The 25,607-nt window shown below is 40.3% G+C and overlaps 2 protein-coding genes across 2 annotated transcripts; both read right to left on the bottom strand.

Annotated features, from left to right (window-relative positions):
* Window positions 1–20: 20 nt before the first annotated feature.
* Window positions 21–9,755, bottom strand: zgc:158258 (uncharacterized protein LOC791186 homolog). The gene is made up of 4 exons (XM_068316374.1): window positions 9,678–9,755; window positions 3,919–4,032; window positions 2,287–2,482; window positions 21–2,196 (listed from the first exon to the last, which is right to left on the bottom strand). Exons 2-4 carry the CDS (start codon window positions 3,976–3,978, stop codon window positions 1,091–1,093), a joined length of 1,362 nt encoding a protein of 453 aa, XP_068172475.1. The 5' UTR covers window positions 3,979–4,032; window positions 9,678–9,755; the 3' UTR covers window positions 21–1,090.
* A 1,336-nt stretch (window positions 9,756–11,091) lies between these two features.
* yod1 (YOD1 deubiquitinase) lies at window positions 11,092–15,903 on the bottom strand. The gene is made up of 3 exons (XM_068315559.1): window positions 15,852–15,903; window positions 14,155–14,367; window positions 11,092–13,793 (listed from the first exon to the last, which is right to left on the bottom strand). The coding sequence occupies exons 2-3, from the start codon at window positions 14,360–14,362 to the stop codon at window positions 13,096–13,098; spliced, it is 906 nt and encodes a 301-aa protein (XP_068171660.1). The 5' UTR covers window positions 14,363–14,367; window positions 15,852–15,903; the 3' UTR covers window positions 11,092–13,095.
* Between the last annotated feature and the right edge of the window lie 9,704 nt (window positions 15,904–25,607).

Below are 25,607 nucleotides of genomic sequence, written 5' to 3'. Positions count from 1 at the left end.
ACACACACACACACATAGAGAGAGAGAGGAAGACCAAAGAGGAGGTTTATGGATGTAGTGAAAGAGGACATGAAGGTAGTTGGTGTGAGAGAAGAGGATGCAGAAGACAGGGTTAGATGGAGGAAACTGATTCGCTGTGGCGACCCCTGAAGAGAAAAGCCGAAATGAAAAGAAGAAGACACAACCATCAATTTAGAGGCACATCGGTGACAAGTAAAGAAAAAAAGATTTGGACTGATGTTTTCCTTGGACATACAATGAAGCATGTCTTGTACAGTGTAATATGAAGGAACAAAATAGATGAAACACTGAATTATGACTTGTTTCAATTATATTTATCTTTCCTACGCGTTTCATCCTCTATTGCGGGTCACTAGGTGCTGGAGCCTATCCCAGCTTAAGGGGGGCATGAGGCAAGGTACACTCCCGGCACGACGGCATCACCAATTTGGTATCACCAATTCACCTGAAGCGCACGTTTTTGGAGGTGGGAGGAAGCCGGAGAACCCAGAGAGAACCCACGCACACAGAGCGGAACTCGAACCCAGAATCATTCAAAAATGTTCACATTGATGCCTTGACTCTAGAAAAATAATTTATTTTCATAAAATATTTATTTTGAATATTTACTATATATCTCAGTAAGTGAATTTTAAACATGCAGTTACCCAGTACCGCAACTGAATTTGAGTCGGTGAAGGCTGTTACTTTTTGATGGCTATATTGACTCTTTAATGGCTTCCTGTTCCTCATATGCACTCTTTGGGTGATATCAATGCAAAAAAATATGTAATTTCATCAAACTGAAATACTGTATGTAACTACTAACACAATAAGACGTTGTGATTAGGTGGTGTTACATTAAAGCTCCATTTTAATCAAACACATGAAGCCCTAGGGGTTTGCAATGTGTAAGGTGCATTTAAACTACCCATAAAAGTAATTAATTCCGACCTACACACGTTTTATCCTCTTTTTTATTTTCCCAAAGCACTATCTGACTAATGCTGTTTTTTCATCAAACTGATGGTAGTCTCATGGTATCTTGCCAGCAGGCCTTAAGCAGTCAGACGACTACTATTTATCTGTTTTAATTTTTGAGCAATCCAAGCTTTCGAAGGGCTTCTTTTCGGTCAGCCCCCATCCCAGGCACCACCATCACTGTGTACCCAACTGAGTTAGAGGGGTTATGAGGTACAGCCTGAGCTGCTGTGGTGGTTCTCTCTGGCTTGGCAGCTATGATACGTTGTGGCTCAGGACAGTTTCCACCGTTTTTGTGGCTGTCTGGGGTAGCAGCGCACTCCAGACGAGCAGCCTTCAATCTATTGAACTGAGATGGATATGATGTAGAATTAGAGTGATGATTATGTTTGGCGTAGTGATGGAGACTTGCACTGCTATGCAGAGGCTTTTTTTTAGGTTCTATTGGCACTTGTGTATAAGAAAATGATGGGATTCTTAATGGATTAACATTTGAATGACCTCCCGTGGTTCTTTTTGTTATTGTGTCCACGGAGGGGCAAAATTCAGGAGGAGGCAGGGGGGTTACATTCTCATTTTCTGGCTGTGAATCTTTGAGGAGGCCCAGCTTTTGTAAAGCGTCCATTCTGATTACCTGGGGATCAGCTGCATTCTTGATAGTGTATGAAGTATTTTTTGCTAATGAAGGCATGTTGGCAGGAATCTTTTTGGGCTTGGGTGCCACAACTGGATGACTTCTCTGACAAGCCTCTGACTTGGAACTGTAAGATGATGTATTTAGGGCTCCTATTGTAACAAGAAGGTTCTTGTCCAAATCTATAGTATGATCAATTGTGGGACATAAAGGTGTCTTCTTCGTGGAGGCACTACTTCGCAGGTGAACAAGAGCATCATAAGACAGAGGACCTCTAGGTAAAGGTCCCTCAGGTGTCTTTACAGGAGATGGAATCACAACATTTCCTTCCAATGGTATTTTGGAGGGTAATTTAGAAGAAACGGTTGGTTTCAAGTTGTGTTTGCGACCAGGTTCTTCGTTAATAGGAATGAAGTCAGGCTTCAAGGTGTTTTTGTATGGAAGGGCACCCAACTTAACACTGGGAACAGAGTATGATGAGCTGCTCGCCACAATAAGAGGTGTTGGAATCAAGTATCTCTGCGAGGGGTTGGGCTCCATCTTTTCCTGTCTGAGTTCCTTTGAGGCATGTTTCTGTGTATCTGAAAGACAAAGAAGCATGTTTGTTTTTTAGTCATTGTATTTGATTAACTACAAGTGCATTTTGCATCTTTGTCTGGGTATTAACTTACTATTGAGCTTGCTTTTGCTAATAGAGGCTGACAAGTCAGCCAGTTTGGTAGCAATGTTGCCAGGGTTGGGAAGTTGGTCAGGTTCATCATTAGACAATCCGCTATCCTCCTCAGTATCCAAAGATTCAATAGTCTCCTCCAAAAACATCAGACATGCCTTCTCTTCGGCAGACAAGTGCTCCAGACTATCTTTGCTCTGGAATAGATAAAAGCAAGGCTTTCTGTTTGACAAATTAAAAAGTGACAGCACAGAAAAATTGATGTCACGTTTTGTTGGGGAATCTTTAAGGCTTAGTGGTATGCAGGCAAACCTCGATTTCCGACCACAATTCGTTCCTGAAGGCTGTTCGAATAACGATTTCTTTGAATTCCAAATATATTTTTCATATTACAAATACAGTAATGTAACTGGTCTTAATCCGTTCCAAGATGCTAGAAAACTACCTTTTTCAACATAATATGTTATTTCATATTGTCATTTATATATCAAATTGCATAGTAATGAAACACATCAAAGAAATGTAAAAGAAAGAAGCAAACACGAGAAAGAAAGAAAGAAAGTAAGAAAGATTTGATTTAGATTTTTGCAAAAACACTTTAATCACATTCAGAACATTTAGAACATTTTACAATTTTTCATTAGATGAAACTTCAAAAACACTAAACACTCAAAAACACTAAACACCAACAAACAAAAGGAAATAATACAATATATACAAAATATACAATATAAAAATTAGTACATTATAACAGGAAGTTTGCAAAAGTGAGGTGGTCATCAACTAAAGTGCATAGGACATTTTTGTAACACCAGATGTTCCTAAGGTTATTTAGGTCTTTTGTCATTTTATAGAAACCAAATTCTAGTTTTAAGCGACATCTGATGTTACAGCAAAAAACAGTAGCTGCTTCTTGAACAGTATTGTTTTCAATTCTCCTCTTCCTGGTCACAAAAATTGCGAGTTTTGCCTCTCCAGAAATAAAATTTAAAAGCTGCCACTTTTTCTGATTCGATTTATTGTACCTTAGAAAGAAAGAAAGAAAAGCATCGATGTAATCAGGTTAGCCTATGGTATGAGTTACCGCTGTCTTTTGGTCAGAAGTTTACGGTCCGGGGCAGACTGACGGGGGTGTGGCTGCCAATCTGCGCCTACGGCCCTTCTGATCACCAGCAGAACAATCACATGCATTCACACACCACTGGAGGTAAGGAGGGTAAAGTGATGTCTTGCCCAAGGACACAATGACAAATGACTCGGCGTGAGCGGGAATCGAACTCATTGGACGACCCGCAATACCACTGAGCCACGGTCCCCCCAAAAAGGCATTCATTTTGCGTTCGACTTCCAAATTTTGTTCGATATCTAAGACAAATTTTTTTTGAATTTTTTGGTCGAATTCCGATTTGTTCTATATCTAAAGCGTTCGAAAACCAAGGTTTGCTTGTAAATGCAAATTCAAGAATCCAGATTCATCCTTCCGCTTTTATGTTTGATTTTCTATTTACATACATGGTTTTGCTCTGTGATTTCATGATGTTGTGGTTTCATAAACTGTAGTAGGACTAATAACGTCTTCAGTCAAAGGTTCTCTTGAGATTAAAAGTGTATAAGTGTGAAGTCTGTAACTTACAAATCCAGAATTGGCACTGACAACACTGTCACAGCTGCCGGCACTGTTCATGCTGGCCATTGTCTCCAGTCCATCACCACCTGGCCAGGTATTGCTTTCGAGGATCTTAGTGCCCTTAAAATGGAAGGTTAGTTAGTGTTTTACTCTGTGAAAAGGGAATGGAAGGTAAATTCAAATTTAAATTTAAAACACCAAAAACAAATCAAGATCTATAACCACACACATGTATAATTTCTATTTTTCTACCCAATTGCATACTGATTTGTCAAGTACTGTAGTTTATGCATAATTGAGATAGAAGATCTTAAAAACCTGCCCTTGTAATGTAAGAAAACACCTCACTCAACTCCTGGATTGTTGCATTCCTGCGACAATAGATTTCTCGATAGAAATAGATAGATAGTAGTTTCTTTTCTCTCTCTTACTTATTGTTAATCACCTGTTGTTGATCAGTCTTCTTAGAAGTGTTTCAGCCCGATAGTTTTTTCAGCTCTGTTTTTACTAAATATATTTGAGCTGTGAGGGAAGGAAAATGCAGAAATGGCTGAGTTATGGTAACATTGCCATACAGTATGTTAGAAATCAAATGTGCTGCCACAAGTTTATGTCACAACTGCATTACAGTCTGCATGACATGTGCAGTCCTGTCATAATCAGCTTTTCTTGTAAGTGTCAACTGTTAGGAACATATAAGTTTATTCATCAGAGTGTTTACGAAATGTCCGCTTTTTTTTTTAGAAGCATTAGTTTCAGGAGTCAGGCATTTAATGACTGGACTGTCTGTAGAACTATTGACCATGTGTCTGAATTCAAGATATTTTATCTAATATGATTTATTATTTTATGACGGTATGTTGGCTGAAAAGGAATTTAGGGTCTGAATGCACGGTAATTAATAAATGACTCAACAATGTGCAAAAGTAGACAGTCACATTGTTAGTGCTAGATGGGCTGATCTGAGTACTGCGTTTCAGAAAACTGCTGATCTAATAGAAATTTCATCCACAAAAATTACTAGGGTTAGGGTTAGGATTAGTGAAAATATCCAGTGAGCGGCACCTGTGTGGATTAAATGCCTTTGTTGATGTGAAAGATCAGACAAGTTTGAGATGATAGAAAGGTAATAATGACTCAAATAACAACTTGTTACAATCAAGGAAAGTTGATTACCATCTTTAAATGCACATGTCAAACCTTGAAGAAGATGGGCTACAGCAGAAGAAGGCCACAGTGGGTTCCACTCCTGTCTAGAGGTAAGATCTTACGCCTGAGCCTTCGGGTCGGGTCGGGCTCAAAAAGTCAACAATTACGTTTGGGTCGGGTCGGGCTTCAATACCCTCGGGCTCGGGTCGGTCAGATTTTTTTGGAATCGGGCTTAAGATCTTAAGATCCAAGCCCGACCCGGCCCAAACTTTTTTAATAAATGTATATTTATATATTATGTATCTCAAACGATCTATGGGTATTAAACTAAGGATTACCCTTATAAAATAAATAATTTCTGTAAAACATAGAAGGCGCTGTATGAGAAACATCCATCTACAATACCTGCTCAGTTCCCTCCATGCGTCAGCTGTATTTTCTCCTGTCACTTTAGCTTTCTGATCGTATACACACTGAAAGTAGAGGTAAGATCTTAAGCCCGAATTCAAGTCCGAAATTCGGGCTGGATCGGGCTCAAAATGTCAATAATTACGTTCGGCTCGGTTTGGGTCAGGCTTTAATACCCTCGGGCTCGGTTCGGGTCGGGCTTGATTTTTGTAGGCCTGATCTTACCTCTACTCCTGTCAGCTAAGATCAGGAACCTGAGAGTACAATTAGCACAGGTTCACCAAAATTGGACAATAGAAGATAACAGTTGATAAAAGTTGCCTGGTCTGACAAGTCTCGATGTCAGTTGTGAGATTCAGATGGTAATGTCAGAGCTTTGTGTAAATAATTTGAAAGGACAGATTCTTCCTGCCTTGTATCAACAGTTCAGGCTGTTGGCGGTTGTTTAATGATATAGGAAATATTTTCTTGGCACATCATTACAATATCGCAGCCAACCTGAATATAGTTGCTGACCATGTCCATCCCTTTATGACCACAGTGTGCCCATTTCCAGCAGAATAACACAGCATGTCACAAAACTTGTATTAACCCGAACTGGTTTCTTGAACAACAATGAGTTCACTGTACAGTACTCCAATGACCTCCACAGTCACCAGATCTCAATCCAATAGAGCACCTTTGGGATGTGATGGAACGGAGGACTTGTATCATAAATGTTATATGGATCTGTGAGAAGTGTTTTTATGTTGCTTAAAGTTTGCCATATAGAATTAAGGCATGTCATAGCTTAGTGTGTTTTTGAAAGATATTGAACTGGTCTTCTTACAACGTGATGTGGATTACAGCACACTAGTAGGTCTTAATCTTCCTAACCCAGATCAGTTTCCGAGGGATGGAGGGCAGCAGTAACAATCTCCTTTAAGCAGCATGATATCCAGTTTGGTTATAATGTCTTACTGTAACAGTCTAGGGTAAGGATGCTTTGGTTGTATTAGTCTCAGGTGGTGAAAAGCAGCAGAATTTGATCATATAATTTGGGATTGGCATCTTGCTACAGATGCTGAAATGTATGCAATATTCTGGCACTTTACAGTATTTATTGTGAATGCCAATAAGAGTCGGGTAGTTATTTGGCATCAAATAAAGAATTGATTTTTTATCAAAACAATAAGATTTAGAGACATAAAATATGTGCAGAAATTGTAGGTGTAAAGCTGGATATTTAACATATTGGTACCTCTGCCGTCTCAACACTTGAGACAGAATGGTATCTGTAGCACAAAAACTCTGTTCACCGACATCCAATCCCTGTAACATTAAAGCCCTTATCACCTGGCCATGTGTACCTGTGTATCTTGTTACACACAAGCAAAGGATGTGAATCTCAAACAATTAACACTCTCGGATAACTATCATGGTGCTTTAAAAAAAACATCTGGGATATTTGCATGTAGATGAAAAGGAAATCTGTGACTTGGAAGCAGATTCGCAGCAGAATTCTGATAGATCAAAATTCTCCTGTGCTGTTAAGTGTGCAATATGACTTGTTTGTTTGCTTTTAGACAAAAATCAGTAACTGCCTTAACATTAAAAATTAAAAAATTAAAAACAAATCATGTCAATATCAATCCCCCTATCAAGACAGAGCAAGCTTCAACAAAATAGGAAAATGTTGTTTTTCATCAAATACAGAAGTCAAAGCAAAATTTGTTTCTGCCCAATGGAGTTCCCCGAGCTCTAATCTCTGGTCCACTAAAACAATTGGAGTATATTTTGATTGGGGTCATAAAACAGTAAGGCTCAATTATTCTATTGTTTTTAAAACATTGTTCCAAGTGGATTTTTTAAGTGGGTGAAAACATCACAAATATTCACCACATTTATTTAAATCCTCAGTACCCCCCAAACCCTGCACTCTTTATGGTCCAGCATAAAAAGGGAGACTTTACCTGCCTCAAAAACATTATCTGCCAAATATATAAACAACACCTGATCCTGAGACTTTTCCCTGCCTTAAAACACAAATATCCTGAAGCTATGAAACATATAAGATGGCACAGTTTAAGTGTGGAGTACTACTAACACGGTCAAAAATGAGCCTACGGCTATGGTAAGCACATACTGTATAAGTGAAACATAGGCTGTGTTCAGACTGCAGGTATATCGGGTTTCCTTCCATATCCGATTTTTAGGGCTGATTGTTCACTTTTTTTTAGCAGGTTTCCATGAAGTTTTGTTACCTTAGCGTATTGGCAATATCAATTCTGCGCTTTGCCGTGAGTCGCGGATATGACATCATGGTTCGCCATATCCAATCAGAGTGTTTGGAGCTGTTCAGACTGAGATGCATATGTCTATATACAATATGAAACTACCTCCTCAACGTGGTTTCAAATCGTCTGGCAAAAATTGGATATCATGTGGTATGGGACTGTTCAGACTCCAAACAAGATATCCAATATCAATCTGGATGGGCTAAAAACAGGATATAGGCGACCAGTCTTAACAAGGCTATGAAGTCGGCGATAATTGTCATGTGGAAACAAAAATGGAAAGAAACAAGGAATTAACACGATGAGTTTAAGTCATCAATAGTTAGTTATATACAGTAGATTGATCTCCTAATTGGGGCTTGTTCAGACTGGTCACCAACATTTTTAGCCCATCCAGATTGATATTAGATGCCTCTTTTGTAGTCTGAACAGTCAGACACCACACCAAATCTGATTTTTGCGGTATGGATTGAAACCACATTCGGGAGGTAGTTTCATATCGGATATGGACAGATGCGTCTCAGTCTGAATAGCTCCCAACACACCGATCGATTATTGCGGCCCGTGACGTCACTGTACGCGATGCGAGAGCAAGGCGCTAGATGGAAGAGCGTCATGCATTACGGAGCGGTAAAAAATGAAAGAAGAAGTTGACAATATCTGGTGCATCTGAGATTTTCTCCACCTCTACCAGTGATACCGCCAATACTCTAAAGCAGTGCTTCTCAATTATTTTCTGTTACACACCTCCTTGCAAGAAGAAAACAATTTGCGCCCCCCACTCTCCACAGTGACTATAATATCAATTATCTGTAAAATTGTTATAAGTACACCTGTGCATTACATTGTATCTTTATTAACATTAAAGAAAAGAAAAAAGAAATATAGTTCAATTTATAACAAAGAATAATTTTATTAACATTATTTTTTAGTCTATAATGGAAAAGTTTTAAGAGAATCAATTAGCCTGAAATAAAAAAAGAAATTAAACTGTAAATATTTTTGACCAACCTAGTGCACCATTTGATACTGAAAAGAAAAAAATAAAGTCAATAAATAATAAAAAATTTAAATTCAGTTCAGTAACATTAACTGAGGAGCACATTATATAAAACACCTTAATCTCCAAAACAAAAATAAATAAAACAATTTGTGCGGATGTCTTCTTTCTTTTGTTTTTGTCACAATAAGGAAGTCAAGATTAATGACTACAATGAGCGTGTTCTGCAGGTTTGTAGCATAATGCTGAACTCTCAGCTCCTGCTCAATGTTTCAGCTCCTCTGGGGTTTTTTGCACTGAGCAGTTTGGTACGCCACCTTATATGATGCTAACGGAGCTCGCTGGTTTACTGAAGTAGCATTAACAAACCAGGATGATTGTTGGCAATATTCTGCACGTTTTCGCTGAAAAAACTCCAGCGGCTTATCAGCGTGCTCGTGGTGTAATGTCTAAGTGGTGTCTTAATTTATTAGCCTTCATGCTGTCCGCTGCCAGCATTATTAGACAGTAACACACCAGTCTCTCCTCGTCTCCCACTGTAGTCACAACAAATAAGTCACAGCAGGAGACGAGGAGAGGGGGGCACGCCCCACTATTTGAGAACCGCTGCTCTATAGTATCCAGTCTCCATGTTCATCGTTGTTTTTCTTGTTGTGTCGTCAATGACCTCACACATTACATGTACTGAACGACACCGCCGTCCCGACGTCGTTGCTACGGCAACCTGTCAGATCGGCTGATATTTTGGCCCAGTCTGAACAGAGCAAGATTGCATTTGGACACTTGCTAAAAACAGTGTGGACAGTCAGCCCTTAAAATCGGATATGGAAGGAAATCTGATTGGTATCCGATATGCCAGCAGTCTGAACGAAGCCTTAAGGTCTTAAGTACGAACTTATCCCATGTAAAAGTTGTTATAAAGAACCACATACCTGTTTGAATCTTCTTACATTACTCAATCGACCATCTTCTTCCCTTTGTGCCAGTAAAAACGAAGTGAGGGAGCAGCACCTACACTGGTGAAGGACTTTGTCCTTAAGCTCTTAGCCAATCGCAGAGTAGCATTCTCCTTAAGACGCACGAGCCGTCGTTGTCATAGTAGCCATGCAGTAATCTGCTAATCACTGATGCCATTTTAGAAGCAGCACTACTAAATACTGAAGGGCCCGTTATTGAAAGCAGTGATCGTTATTTACTGCGCTTTAAAACGAAAAGTAAAAGTAGTGCTTATATATGAATGTCTAATACAATAAGTAATGATAGTCTGTGTACTCTACAGTGGTGGAAGTATTTGATCTGTGTGTAACTTATACTTAATCAATCTGTGTAATATAGCAAAAGTGGGTGAGGGCGAAGTGGGTCATGCTGTTTTCTCACAGCAAGAGGGTCCTGGTTCAAAAAACATAAGACATTTGTGATTGTAGACAATGAAGACTGTCTGGTCTACAACAAGAGAATGCAGAGATGGATGGATGAAACAGTTGAATTAGAGTAAAACAAAACTGGAAACTAGGACCAGTTACATTGTTTTCACACATTGCACTACATGGTATGCGTCAGATGCATACCATATAGTATGGATCAGAAATCATTTATATTGTAGATTGAAAACTAATCTGAATCCTTTAAAATTTTGGCTGTTAAGAAAACGTATACTTTCATAAAACAGAAAAACTGGCCTTTGCTGAAGGCTAACATGTCAGACATTGGGAAATAGGTGCCACTAATCTCACTCTATACAATAGGCAAAGTTATTTATTACACAGGTATCACTCATATCTGGCGTCTTTGTAATTTCTGCTACAATTTGTTTTACAAAGGTGTGAACAAATCTTAGATCCTATTATGAAAGAGTAGAGGTTCGTTAAAATAACATGTAGGCAGTGTTCATGTCGAAAGGAGTCAGCTGCGGTGGTTTGGGCATTTAGTGTGGATGTCACCAGGGCGCCTCCTTAGAGAGGTCTTCCTTGCACATTTTTCAACACTAGCTTGGGAGCGCCTTGGGATCCCCCAGTCAGAGCTGGTTAATTTGGCCAGGGAAAAGGAGTTTGAGGTTCTCTGTTGAAGCTGCTGCCCCCGCTACCCGACTCTGGATAACGCGGACTAAGATGAGATGTGCAGTGGAATCCCTCCATGATGGCACAGGACAAGTGTTTACCCACAAAGGTTTATATTCAGTCGTGATGGATTGTCAGTGGGAGATAGAAATAGACTGACAATTTAAGCACCATTAGAATTTTAATGATTGCTACTGACTAATAAAGTTGATGGAATTGTGATGACCACTACATGAAACCTAAGATACGGTCATGTAAGTGAAAAAAGGGAGCCACTCTTACACAACACTGTAAACTATACATTTTAATTGTGACAACACTGACAAAAACTCAAGTAAGTCCAGCTATTCTGCAGTGCTTTGTGTGCAACATTCATGGTTACTATCCTTGAAGAGTCACAAACTCAGTAAATGCAAAATACGAAGCCATTTAATAGTTTCATTTTTATACCAGCCTATGATAATCACTGTTAAATAACCTACAGTAACTGGAGATAAAAAATAATGATTCACTTCCAACATTTCACTTCCACATTTGCTTTGTTTTCCATTTATTCTGAACATCTGAGGCTGAACCAATACAATTTCTAAAACATTACCAAACAAGTAATCCGCTCTCAGTAAATGTGAGGAAAAACTTTGTACCAATCAAACTATAGCCCAAAGAAAAAAACCCTGACATAATTATCTTGATGCTGTAATTTGTAACCTGTGCTTCATTCTTGAAAGCAGTATCAACAGAATCAGTAAAGAGAAATGGAGTCACCTCTGTTTTCCAGATATATATGGCACATAAAGTGGATATTAGAAAGGGTTTTATGTTTTCCAGTTACACATATGGACCATGTCAGGGTCCTGTGTTTTAAGTGTTGGAGGTTAGACCAAAAACATAAGGGAATGTCTGTTCAGAGAATATTGAGCTGGGGAACTATGGAAACTTCGAACCTTTTGAACATCAGTCCACTCCCATGAGATGTTGTCTGACTGAAAATGTTAGAAAATGCTTTAATTGTGCAAAACATACAGCAGATCGCAATTTCAAATGCCCACTTCTTGGACAGCAAGCACCAAATACCACACCACAACAAATCTTTTATGATCATTTTCAAACACCCTGGGTAGAGTTCCCTTTGGATTGCACATGTGAGCTCAAAATTAAAATTGCAAAGATAAATGATAAAGCACATGACGTAAGGATTGTACCTGACCATTACATGCATAAAGTAAGCACGCTTGATCACATACAGGATGACTTACACCAGTTTCAACTTCTTTCTAGTTTTTGTGTACAAATGCAGTGACATGCTGTAATGCAAAACTCCAATGCCTCATCAAGCTTTATGAATTTTTAAAAATATGTTGCAATATAAAACAAAAAACACTCCAAAAAAAATCTTAGTTCTTACACCATGAAGTTTGAAAATTAGACTGCCACACATAAAAAATTGCCACACGTCCATTAGAAGAAAAAAAAGCTACAGATTATGTAAAATGTGTATTCAGCACCATTAGTTTTTTTCTAATCAAATTTAATGTAACCCACAGATAAAACATATTGCAATATCAAGGAAAGAAAGTCTGACATACGTACATATTTAGGATAATTTGTGATGGTGACATTTTCAGAGATATAGAACTTCAATCTCAAGGGCCACTGCTTAGTCAGTTGAAATGGAAATCTTGTCTAAAGATGAGGTACCTAGCCAAGTATTATTCAGCTCATCAGTCTTGAAAAATCTAAAATTTAATTTATACATTTTTGTAATGGACACCTGTATATCTGATACACGGCAAATAAAAAAGATCATACATGATGAATAACAGTTTAACTTTGCATGGTGCTCTTGAGAAAATGGTGGATCATCTCTTAATATTGTAAATAATTCTTAGAGAATGCTTTAAAGCCTTCTAGATGTAGACAGCAGAGTTTTTATGTTTTTCGTAAAAGGGTTCACTTACTCAGTCATTTCACACTCATATCAAAATAAATCCTAAGAATTGTTTGCATATTTCTATCAACCCATTTTAACAGAAAACATACTAGACAGACTAAATCTTGGTTCACTGACAAAAGAACACTGGAGTAACGTTTCTGACTTTACTGAGAGCAATTTGAAATAATATTGAACATTGGTTAACGGCTGAGAACAGTGTCTGCAGATTCTCCATGGACATCATTAGACAATGTGAGGTAGAGGATCACACAAACAGTCAAACAGTTGCCAGATGTGGGACATGGGGTCGGTGGTGGTTGTATTTGTGAGAGCAAGAAAGAACAAAATACCCCAAAACACTCACACTTCACCAAAATTGGTGTGGCCAGTTTCCTTGGCATGTTCACGAGCTTCCTTTTGTCCCACCAGGCCTGTCTGGCACACCATGCAGCGCAATGCAAATCTGTTAACGTCTGTGTACTGCCGCTTGCGGCGAGCCTCATCTGCCAGCTCAAGAGCCTGGGCCAAGACTATGTCATCAGTGGTGGAGAAGATAGTCTGGGGTGGCACGTCAGAGCCAGGTGTTTCTTTCTGAAGTGGGTCGTAATGAATACCATCATAGATGAGCAGCACACGTTTGTGGTAGCCAGCATCTTCCCCAAAGCGATCCACTCGGACTGTCTGAGTGTCCACCACGCAGATCTCACATTGGTAAAACTTGGATAAAATTGAGACCTCGATGGCTCCTCCCCAGGTATCATCACGTCTGATCCAAGCACAGTATTCCTCGTTGGTTTTTCCTAGAACTGCTTCTGAGTAAGCTGTCGGGTCACTTGACACAATCTGAGCAATGAGGCCTCGCATTTCTGGGGCACAAGCAGGGTCATATACACCACCTTCCACCACATAATACACACTGGTGAAAAGGCAAGAGTTATCAGCCGGGACAACTCGACGTGCCAATACGGGTGATGCATTCAGACGCGGTACTTTAGTTACAGTAGGGTGATCCTGAGACTTAAGCTTGTTCTTCTCTTCCTCAACAATGAGTGTGTCTCCTGGAGAGGACAACACACACACAAACAAAGACACACACACAGTAAGATTCTGGAGTAATGAGTTAAGAGGAAATAACTAACTTACCGGTGGCTACCAATTGGCTGACTTAAAGATTTGAATACTGTATATTGGAAATAAAAAGCAGAAAGTTGGCATTGAACCCGAACCGACCAAGGGAAAAGAGGAGCAAGCTTTCGAAATTTTAATAGACTTCAATAAATGGGGTGAATTTTGTTTGGGACTCTCGCAGCGTTAGCCAATTCTTTTGATAGGAATTATTTATTATAAAATTTAATGAAATTCTTTTTTTAATGACTTTGCTTCATTTTATTTGAATACTTTGGATTCTTGACGATATACCTGATTTGATGGGATAATCCTTGAGGTGGGCATCTCCATTTCGAAGATCAAGGCTACAGGGTGGATAACCAACCATAATTTTCTGCACATCACAGGGGATCCCAGTCAGCTCCTCCACTTTACTCTTCAGCTCTTGCACACAAGATTGATGAGTCAACCCCTGCATTATGTGACTCCCATTTTTGGTCTTACAGCGAAGCCGCAACATCCTGCCTACGATAACATGACGGAATGTCAGAAAAATACAGCTTGAGTTACAGACACTATTTGGTATGGCTTTGTTTGTGTAAATTATCAAGAAGATGCAATGGTTATGACATATAAGCCAACAAAAGAATATAAATGTTAGTTATTGATTATTAAAAACAAACTGTAATTGACCCAATCACTCACGTCTAATCAGTATTTTGTTTCTGAGTCTTGGCATTCAGAAAATCAAACATTTGTCAGTCTAGTGATACAGCCTTTAAAAATAGAAGAAAAACCAATTTTTTAATGCTGATTCAACATATTTTTCTTTGCTGGTTTTAATTTTACATCTCCACAAAATTGATTCATCATGACTGAATAGTGTGAAGTACTTGGTGAAGTGTACTTTTTCAGTGTTCTACTGAAAAAGTACAAAAACAGGAGAGAACATTTTAGCTTTTCAAACGCCTTTTACCTTTTCATATTCCTATAATAGTAAAGTTTGAATGAAACAAAAAATGATTACCATTTTAAAAAAATATAAAGAATCACTTTGAAATTCCTGAAGATTCCGACATATATAGCACTTTCCTTCATCCTATGAACGACAACAACCACACAAAGACAATGTCTGACTGTCTTTACTTTTTGTGAATTATCACAATTTTGAGTTACTATTCAAAACTGCACATTCTGTGAGATGGCAAGATACTGTAAAGAAAAGTATGATGAAATAAAACATAAGAAAAGTCCCTCATTTATGCAATAGTTTTAATGTAAATTTGCCTGTGTGACACTCCAACACCATCAGATTCCCAAACGTACCACTGGGCAGGACATTTTGACCATTCAGACAACATGAATAAACTTTGAACAAAAATCACTGATTGAGTTAGGTGTGAAAACTATAGCTTAAGTTATAAGAAGTTATCTTCTTTGTATTCACGTTCACTGGCTAATTGCATTTCTCAGCAAATGCAACACAATAACAAACGATGGTGCCAGGAACTCTACATTATTCCATCTTCTATGTTCCAATGAAACCTTCTGCATGGACAGAACGACACAATCGAACTGCTGATGGACAGGCAGCTACGGGAAGCACGTGACTCTTTGTTTTATTGTCAGTGAACGTTCACGACGCAACACAAACGCGACAAAACCAAAGACAAAGCACAAACGCTCCGAGACAAGCAAAAATAAAAATAAAAAAACCGCATAATTGTGTGAAGCCATGTATCAAGTATTCCAACATAATAACCAAGAAATATTAAAGCTCGAAACGTGAACGCGACCAGCCCGGACTCCAACTGGGGCTAGCCGTATCATGTTACATTGTCAACGGCTACCTTTAGCATGCTAATCTGCCAATGGACATTAACTACACATTTCCCCAGCGTGTTGCACCCGATCAGACACTGACACATTCTAGAAAAACGTCAGGTCATTTATCGACAAGACATATGACACAATAAGTCATTACACAACTAGTTATGTTGTTTTCTTACCTACTGTTGCCTGCAATCCGGCACAAAACAATAAACATTCAAGAAAAACCGTAGTGCCTTTACGTCGACGTGACGTCACGACGCAATTATACCGTAATTCCGATAATAGACGAGTCGGTTTGCCGACAGTCGAAGCGAAATTTCCGGTCGTCCGTGGTGTGTTGGAGCAAAAAAGGTCACGAAATGAGTACACAATCTCATTCAAAGAGAAAACTACGGAGTAAAAAAGACGGATACAAACATGTCAAGTGTCGTTATGGCAACAGGTTTAGTAACAAATACACAAGGAATATCCTAGCTATTTTAAAAAAGTAATAAAGGCCAAGCTGGCAATAAATGCCCTGTGAGCAGTGACGTGCGGTGAAGTTCATGGCTGGTGAGGCACCGATTTCATCATGATCGCATGATCCGATTTACAAATATATGAACCTACAGTGTAGTTTATTCACCATTTAATTACAAACAGTGAGTGGGTTATGTTGAAAGTCTCATAGCACAATTATTTTCACATGCAAACTGAACCGCACAAATAAACACATTTGATTAAAACAACGTTATGTTGTTACCTACCTGTTTTACCTGCCAGGTTTTTTACTTGTCATTGAAGTCCATGTGCCGCTCCCTCTGAACATACGCATCAATAACTTGTCTGTATCTTCCTTCAGTTTTAAAAGTCTGTCTGTCTCAATTGAGATCAGTGCCAGTGAAGAAAGTCGTCCTTGATCAGTCCTGTTCTGACAATATGTGTTCAGTCTTTTCAGGGCTGAGAATGACCGCTCCACCAATGCTGTGGTAGCCGGAACAGTCAGCACTAGTTGGAGCGACTAGTCACTTATTCTACGCCGAGGAGTCTCAAGAAGAACAAGGGAGGCAGAACCTGCAACTTCCTGCGATACCCCTGAATTCAAAATTTTACCCTGAACTACTTTCATAAGTCAGGGTTATATAATAAAAGACCCATGATCCAACAAATTCATAGTCATAGTCAACTTTGTCAAATGTACCATATATGCATGACATACAGCACAGATGAAATTACAGTCCTCTCAGACCCACAGTAATTGGTGCATTCTATTTGTCATGAGGTTTCAGAGATGTGTACCTAAAAAGGTATGAAAGTGAAGATATGACCTTGGCCTAGTTTTTAAGGTCAATGCTGTGATCTAATTTTCATCCCCTTGCCTCCCTCAATATAACGCCGTTTGTTTTGTCTTTTTATCTCATCTGTTTCCTGAGATTCGTCCAAAATATCTCAGGATAGAAAATATCTCGGATCATAGATCAAAGCAGGTAGGCTTTGATCTGGTGCTTTGATCTATGGTCTTACTCGCACTGGCTGGCCTCTACGCGCCACAAGAGCCGATGAGCAATATGGAGTGTGGAGGATGCCTCCGCCCTGAGGTTTTTGCTATGGTAACTTGTCAGTTCAACCAATAATGTGGCCCAGTCTAAACAAAGCAAGATAGCATTTGGACACTTCCTAAAAGCAGTATGGATAGATAGGCCTAAAATTCAGATATGGAGGTCAATCTTGTTGTTATCCGATTTGCCAGCAGTGTGTAGAGCATTTTTTCCAAATATTCTATCACAGTAGAGCCGCTGCTCCTTCGCGTGGAAAGGAGTCAGTTGAGGTGGTTTGGGCATCTGGTGCGGATGCCTCCGGGACGCCTCCCTAGGGAGGTGTTTCTGGCACGTCTAGCTGGGAGGAGACCTCGGGGCAGACCCAGGACCAGGTGGAGGGATTATATCTCAACACTGGCCTGGGAACGCCTTGGAATCCCCCAGTCAGAGCTGGTGGATGTGGCCGGGGAAAGGGAAGTTTGGGGCTCCCTGTTAAAGCTGCTGTCCCCGACTACGGATAAGCGGTGGAAGATGGATGGATGGATGGATGGATGGAGATAAAGGTAATACTGATGTTTATTATTATAAGTATTTAAAGCTTATGTCCCAGGGACATACGTTGTCTGATGATCGTGCTCAAAAAATGGGGGTCTAAGATTCAAGGACGTACACTAATGAGAACACTGTACTATACATGTAGATAGATAGATAGATAGATAGATAGATAGATAGATAGATAGATAGATAGATAGATAGATAGATAGATAGATAGATAGATAGATAGATAGATACTTTAATCTCTTCATCTTTGACACTCTTTCTTGGATGTCTGCCATTGAGATGGTTACTGGTTCTTGTTCTGGGAGGCAGCTGTGGTCAGTCCTCAGGTCCACTAGCCACTGGGCATCGGTGTTGTGTGAGGCTTCTCTTTCCCATATGCCCTTCCAGTATTTCTCCACCTCAGCTCCTGGTGGGTCTGACCGGATGCTATTTCCCTGCCACTGAGAGTACACCTTTGCTGGCTGCGTGGAGAAGGTCTTGTTTATTCTCCTGGCCTCTATCTCCTTGGTGTATCTCTTAAGTCGGGTAGCCAGAGCCGTTAGTCTCTGTTTGGCAGTTTCGAGTGCTTCAGGTATGGAGAGCTTGCTGTATTTCCTGGGTGCCCCTTTATTCACCATGTTCCCCTTCTGTAGCTCGGCTAGCTGGCTGACTTCTCTCCATGTCGCCTTTATCTTGGCCTCTAACCATCTCTTCCATGGAGGGTATTGTTTGTTATGCCCTGTGTTGATCTTATATCCGAGCATCTCGAGGGTTACTGTTACTGTACTGTGAATCAGCTTGTTGGTCTCAGTTATGTTCCCTGTGGGGATGGTTCTTATCGCAGCAATCACATCTTCTAGCAGATCTTCTGAAGATACTTGACAACTTAGCTTTGGTATTTGTCGGAGGCTCCAAGTTTCCATTTGGGTCACGATCTTACTTCTCAGGTCAGCAGCTCTTGTATTGAGGCTGTCTATATCTCTTGGGGCTTGGTACCCAATCTCTGATTGTGGGGACGGGATGGTGAAATCCCCCCGCTGACCTGGCGTCCTGGCTCCCCCTTGCTGTAGCATTGTTGTACTATTTCATCGATCTCTAGTTGTGATAGCGTTTTTTGGTTACGGATGTTGGAACACTGGGCTAACAGCTGTTTCTTTGTTAGCCTTGATTGTGGGTTTCGAAGCATCCATTGGTCCCACATCCGCCCCATATATCCCCTCTCTCTGGGATTACTCGTGTAGTAGTATTCCAACAACTCCGTATTCTCCGCCCTTGTCCATGTGTGTCTTGTTCCAGTAACCCATTTCTCATCAGATTTCCCTGGGTCCCTAGCAACTGATGCGGACCTTATTAACCCGGGCGACGTCCGAGCCGGTATGACTCTGTCTTCATTGTGTTCGCTCATGACTGAGGTAGGCTGGTATAGCATTAAGGGTCTTGCCTAAGGACCCTCACTGGATAGTGTCCGCCATGTCTGGCGGCAAAGAAAAACAGCAAAGAAAAACCTATCAGTGTTTTTGTTGTGTAATGTCCTTTCTTACCGTACACAAGTAAGCAGAACACTTGATTTACAGAACATTAAGGAATTGCTATTTATAAATTCAAATTCACTAAATACAGTGCTTGTGGAAAGTACTGACATTGGTTCAATGTCAGTTTTGCCAGCATTTTCTTCTTCTCTTCTTTTCTTCTCTTCGGCCTCATTCCAAAATGGAATTCTTTTTTCACTCACAGTTTTGCACACAACACCCCATAATAACAATAATTTTTTTGCAAATGTTTGCAAATTTATTACAACTGAAAAACGTAGACATAATATGCACATAAGTATTCACAGCTTTGGTCAATACTTTGTTGATACACCTTTGGCAGCAGCCAAACAGCCTGAAGTTTTTATGAACATGATGCCACAATTTTGGAACACCTGTCTTTGGACATTTTCATCCATTCACTCAGCACCTCTCAAGCTCCATCAGGTTTGATGGGGAGTGTCAGTGCACAGCCATTTTCAGATTTCTCTGTAGATTCCAGCAGGTTTTCATCCACAATCTCTCTGGACATTGCAGCATTCATCTTTCCCTCAATCCTGAGTAGTCGCTCAGTCCCTGCTGCTGAACAACATCCTCAAAGCATGATGCTGTCAACAATATGATTCACTGTGGGGATGGTATTGGCCAGACAATGAACAGTGCCTGGTTTACTGCAAACATGATGGCTGAGTTCAGTTGTTCACCATCAGACCAGAATTTTTTTTTTCTCATGATCTGAGAGTCTTTCAGGTGCCTTTTGACAAACTTCAGGTGAGTTGCCATGTGCCTTCCACTAGAAGCACCATCATCTGTCTACCACTCTGACTACCATACACGCCTTAGTGCTGCAGAGACGGAAGGTTCTGCTCTCTCCACAGAGGACCTCTGAAACTTGGACAGAGGGCCCATTGTTGGGGTCTTGGTCAGTCCCTGCCTTTATTCACAATCGTTCTGAAAGGCAGTCAGGTCTAGGAATAATCCTGGTGGTTCTGAACTTCTTTCATTTACAGTTGACTGAGGCCACTGTGCTCATTGAAATATGCAAAGCCGCAAAATATTTCTGTACTCTTTCCCAGGTTTGTGCCTCATGACAATCCAAACAATTCCTTTGACTTCAAGGATGCTTTGTAGTTTCATATAAACTGCACACTGTCACATGTGGGTTCTTATCACAGGTTGACTCCAATTAAGCTGTAGGAACATTTCAACGATGGATCCAATGGAGTCCTGCACCTGAGCTTAATTTTGCACTTTGTGACAAAGGCTGTGAAAACTTATGTACATGTGACGTTTTATTTACTTTCAATAAATTTGCGAAAGTGTGAAAATAACAAATTTTTTTCTTTTATTGCCATTGTGGGGTGGTGAGTTTGGAATTTGAGGAAAAAGATCATTTGAAAAATACTGCATTTATTCCATTTTGGAATCAGGTTGTAATAAAATGTGCAAAAAAGTCATGTGCTATGAATAATTTCTAGATCCACTGTAGGTGTGTTACGAGAAGCTTATGATAGAAAATTAAGATTCTCCATCTCCCACTGGTTGCAATGTGGTATATTTTCTAATGACAAGTAAAACGCAATGCTATGAAATCAAAAATAACTCAGAACCTTAATTTATTTCAGAACATGTCAATGTATTGTTAAATCTAAGATAGATTAATAACATACTGCAGCACGTGTCAGATGATAGCTCCATTCATTAAAATCAGAACTGCGGCTTGGTTGTTATTAGAGTGAAAAATAATCGACAGTTTCAAATATTTTCTACATACTATAATAAACACTGGTTTCTTTTTAACAGTGCAGCACTTGTCAAATTACATTCAGCAAAGCATACAAAAGTGCAAGTTATTTTTATCAATAAGACATTATAATTTACTATAAGGAGATGTTTCCACCTCTGAAACACACTCTTTCTGTAGACTGATTCATTTTGGCACACATGCAGGCATTTTTACATATTGAAGAGACTTGAAGTTTGAAACCTCACCTTGCAGAGCACAGACAAGAATATATTTAGAACCAAAACATGGAAATATACCAAGTGTTATTTAACTGTCCTATATCTATTCTAATGGTATGTGCCACAGCGAGACTCTTTGTTCCTCACTCAGAAGCTGACATGGCAACTACTTTGTTCAAGGCAGTTAGTTCCTCCACATAGGAACTCCTTGAAAGAAAAAGAAAAAGTCACTGACTTTCATTAATTCAAGCCTCACAGGGACAAAGCCTTTTAAAAATAGCTTCACAGGAGGCCTATGAGCCCATTTTCTTATCTGAAAATTTAGGTCATGGTCAAGTGTGGTCAAAGTTCACAAAGAGGATATGCTTCTTTAATAGTTAATCACTTTTTGATAATGTGTTATTCACACTCTCGATCACATTTTAAGCTTTCTTCAATTATAATCTAGTGCATATATTCAAGTGCATATCTCTTCTCATATCATTTGTGAAAATAATCCACACTTTAATACACTTAGGACAGATTTAATATACAGGAACTACATTATTTCCTCACTTTGGCCTACACCTAGCTTTCTATTTATCGAAGGTAATTTTACAGATTTAGCCAGTAACAATAGGGAATTATTCTTTTTTATTAAGATAAGAATTGATCCCTGACATTATTCTTGATAAATCTGCTCAGATAAAACAAAGCCACTTTCATTCTACCTAAAGTGCAAAGGTGATGGAGAACCATAAAAATACACTATTGCTACACAACATGAGTTGAGTGACATGAATATAAATGAAAGGCTTGTTTCAGAAACTGCATATCTTAAATACTCACTTCCTGTCCAGGGCTGCAAGACAGCTTTGAAGAAAGTGAAGGAAGAAAAAGACACCAATGTGGAGAAGCACTTAACTTACAAGAGAAAGCCAAGAAAAACAACACGTATACAAGTATGACTATCCATTTTCACAATTTTAAATTTGTTTCTATGCATGAAAGTTTTATTTATGTATGTGTGAAACTATGAAATTGTCACTGTAGATTTTTTATATGTGTTATTGCTTACAACATTATTGCAAAAGTTTGTGAATCTTTTTGTACCTCATACAAGCTAACTCATGAGAAGAAAAAAGTGTACATGTATTCTTACATATGTAACATATGTAACACTTGAGTGTAATTAATGTAGAGAAGACATACTGTACATCGGTCACATTGGTGCCGTGACTCGTCGATGCCTGTCGGACCGGGCTGGTGTCTTCTCATAACTGCATCATTGGAGCTGTATTCCTTTGTGGTGGACTCTCGACTTCATTGTCAATATTATATGAGTGGAGACTTTGTTTAAAAAAACAAAACATGAGCTCTGGTCAGCCTGGTATGTTTGATGGAACCCTTGTCAGTTGGGGTAGGGATATCGCATTTGGGTTAAATCTCACACCTGTCCCATTTTCATTACGTGCTGATCGAGTGAGGGATGAAACATGTATAGTTATTGATCCTGTGGACAGTCCTGTTGAATTCGACTTGTACCCTCACCCTATGATCAGTCTATAGATGGGTTACACCCATCTCAGAGCGCTGTCCCAGACCCTATACCTGATGAAGTGAGATTTGCTGACCAAAGGATCACGTTGTACAACAGACAGGACAGCAGATTGCCAATAGTATTTTGACACACTACACATTGTGTAGTGCCTCCTGGACGCCTCCCTGGTGAGGTGTTCCGGGCATGTCCTACCGGGAGGAGGCCCCGGGGACGACCCAGGACATGCTGGAGAGAATATGTCTCCCGGCTGGCCTGGGAACGCCTTGGGATTCTCCCAGAGGAGCTAGACGAAGTGGCTAGGGACAGGGAAGTCCGGGCTTCCCTGCTTAAACTGCTGCCCCCGCGACCCGACCCCGGATAAGCGGAAGAAGATGGATGGATGGATACACATTGACCCCTGCATCACACCTCACATTGACCCATTCAGCTACGGTGCACACGGCCCACAGAGATACATGCAGGAAGGAAAAATATCTGCCCAGCCAGACACTAGATCTCTCCCAGGTCCAACTGGTCACTCATAGGCGAGGAGCCACCTACATTCAGAGGGGAAAGTTCAGATACAATGGCTGTTGGTGAATCGGAGGATATAATGAGAACCTACATTAGGAAGAGCAATATTCAGGTAGAACATCAGGCTGAGGAGATTGTCATCCACCTGAGGGGCAGAGCAAAGGATGTTGTGCGATTTGGAATAAGGAATGGTGAGATTGATGTGCGGCAGAATCCACAGGCTATCTATGTACTCCTACGTAAACATTTTCAGCTCTAGCCACTGCTCCTGTGTTCCTCTAGCTGACTTTTAATCCAGCCTGCCAAAAGACCAAAAGGATCCATATGATTATGGATGACTTCGGTTGAACAGAGCTGTTGATGTTGCCAGTTGTCTTAATGCACAGGGAAAGTTGTTCGACAACCCTTCTGTTGAAGTTACACGTATGTTCATCAGGCACTGCCCCAGCAGGGACTTGGCTCTTACTTTTTGGTCCAAGACAGTGGGTAAGTGGTCAGCTCGTGAGGTTCAGGATGTGTTAGATGAATAATATCTGGAAGGTGGACTTAGGTCCTCGGCTGAGTTGTATAACAGAGTCGACACGAATAAAATTGGGGTGAGCCCTGATGCTAATTTCAACACAGGTATACCTGAACAGAAAACAACTGTGAGTCAAGACAACCCTACCCTTGAGAAATTGATTGGCATGCTAGAGAAGCTGCTACTTCAGGGCCCGGGTCGTGCACAGGCCAATACAAGGCCAAATAGCAACAACACACAGGTATCTGAGGATTGACGTCCCCATCCCTGTGGTCATCAGGGAAACTGAATGATCTGCGTGCAGAGGAGGACAACGCAGATCAAATGAGTGAGCCTCCCACCTTAACAGGCACTGTTTATGAGAAATTGTTTACGACCTTTAGCAATACAGGACTATCAAAGAACACTGATTTTCCAAGATCTGCAGAGAGTCTCAAATACTAATATCCTCTTCTACACGGATGTCACTACTGACGATGGACATGCCACTGTCCACTAATGGGCATTAGTGGACAGTGGCTCAAGTCAGCTGAGGGCTGTCATTGCTGGCTGTGGGGGTAACCTGGTCACACCTTCTTCTATGTATGACCTCACTGTGTCAATTTATGGCTACGAGGTGATAATCCCAGTTCTTGTTGTGCCAAGCTGACGTGATGATATGATTCAGGGTAGCAACGTCATCAAGTGGTTCTTTACACAGACGAAGATGATTGTGAGCAGCCAGAGCACAGCATCTCCTGCAAACAGTGCTCCGAGTGATCATTTGCTCCATCTAATGTCCCCTTTGGCCTCCTCGGGTGAATATAAGTATACAGCAATGCTGGTCAGAATTGGAATAGCTAGGCTCAAAACATGTGTCACTCTGAAGCCACTGTCTGAACATTTAGTGTGGGCTAAACTACCAGCGTTTGACGTCTCAACGGTGGCTAGCACAGTCCTGATTGAATCCACCCAGTCTGAGACCAAGCCTGCACAAATTCTGGTGGGCAGAGTTGTCACTCCCTTACGGGAGGATGGCTATGTTCTAGTTAAGATAGTAAATCTCACTGACAAGAAGTTGATGCTTAGAAGAAATGCAAAGGTTGCGGATGTGTCCCTCTGTCTTTCTGTGCAGGACATGCTGGGACCAGATCGTGTCCAGTTCAGTGCACAGTACACACAAATCTGATCACCTGCACCCCAGTCAGAAGCTGAGATGTCAGCTGTTCTGTGTGACATGGGCCTGTAGGAGTTGGACCTCTCATCCTGTGAGGTCTCCCTTGAGTGGAAGGAGAAACTGTTGCAGATCAGATCATTGAGACAATTTTTTCAAGGCACAAAATGGACTGTGGCGAAGCAAAAAATTTCGTCCACAGAATTCGCTTGCTAGATGATAAGCCATTTAGTCTTGCAAGTCCCACCATGAAATTATGACAAGCTGTGGACTGCGTTGGAATGAGATGGAAGAGCTGATTTCCAGCATCACAGGAGGCCCCCTATGGCCATGAATTCATAAAACTCCAAATATTTATTGATAAAGGAAGCGTTTGTTTTCCAGATTCTAGGAGTTGGTCGGGTAAGGGGGGACCACTATGTACATGTAGAGACCCGAAAAAATTTGATTTTTCATAATAGGACCCCTTTAAGTTCAAATATGCACAACGCAGGATTGCTAGAAGTGTGTTCATTTGGTATAAGAAGAACCAGATTTGTTTGATATTCTGACAGGAAAATCCTAAACATCTCAAGTCGAAACAACTCAGAAACTTCAGAAAAGGTTACACACGACTTGTTGATTGACGAAATATGATTCCGGATATTACTTTAGT

Source organism: Antennarius striatus, chromosome 5 (genome assembly GCF_040054535.1).
Source record: "Antennarius striatus isolate MH-2024 chromosome 5, ASM4005453v1, whole genome shotgun sequence".
Lineage (NCBI taxonomy): Eukaryota > Metazoa > Chordata > Actinopteri > Lophiiformes > Antennariidae > Antennarius > Antennarius striatus.
This window is presented reverse-complemented; position numbering and strand designations above follow the sequence as displayed.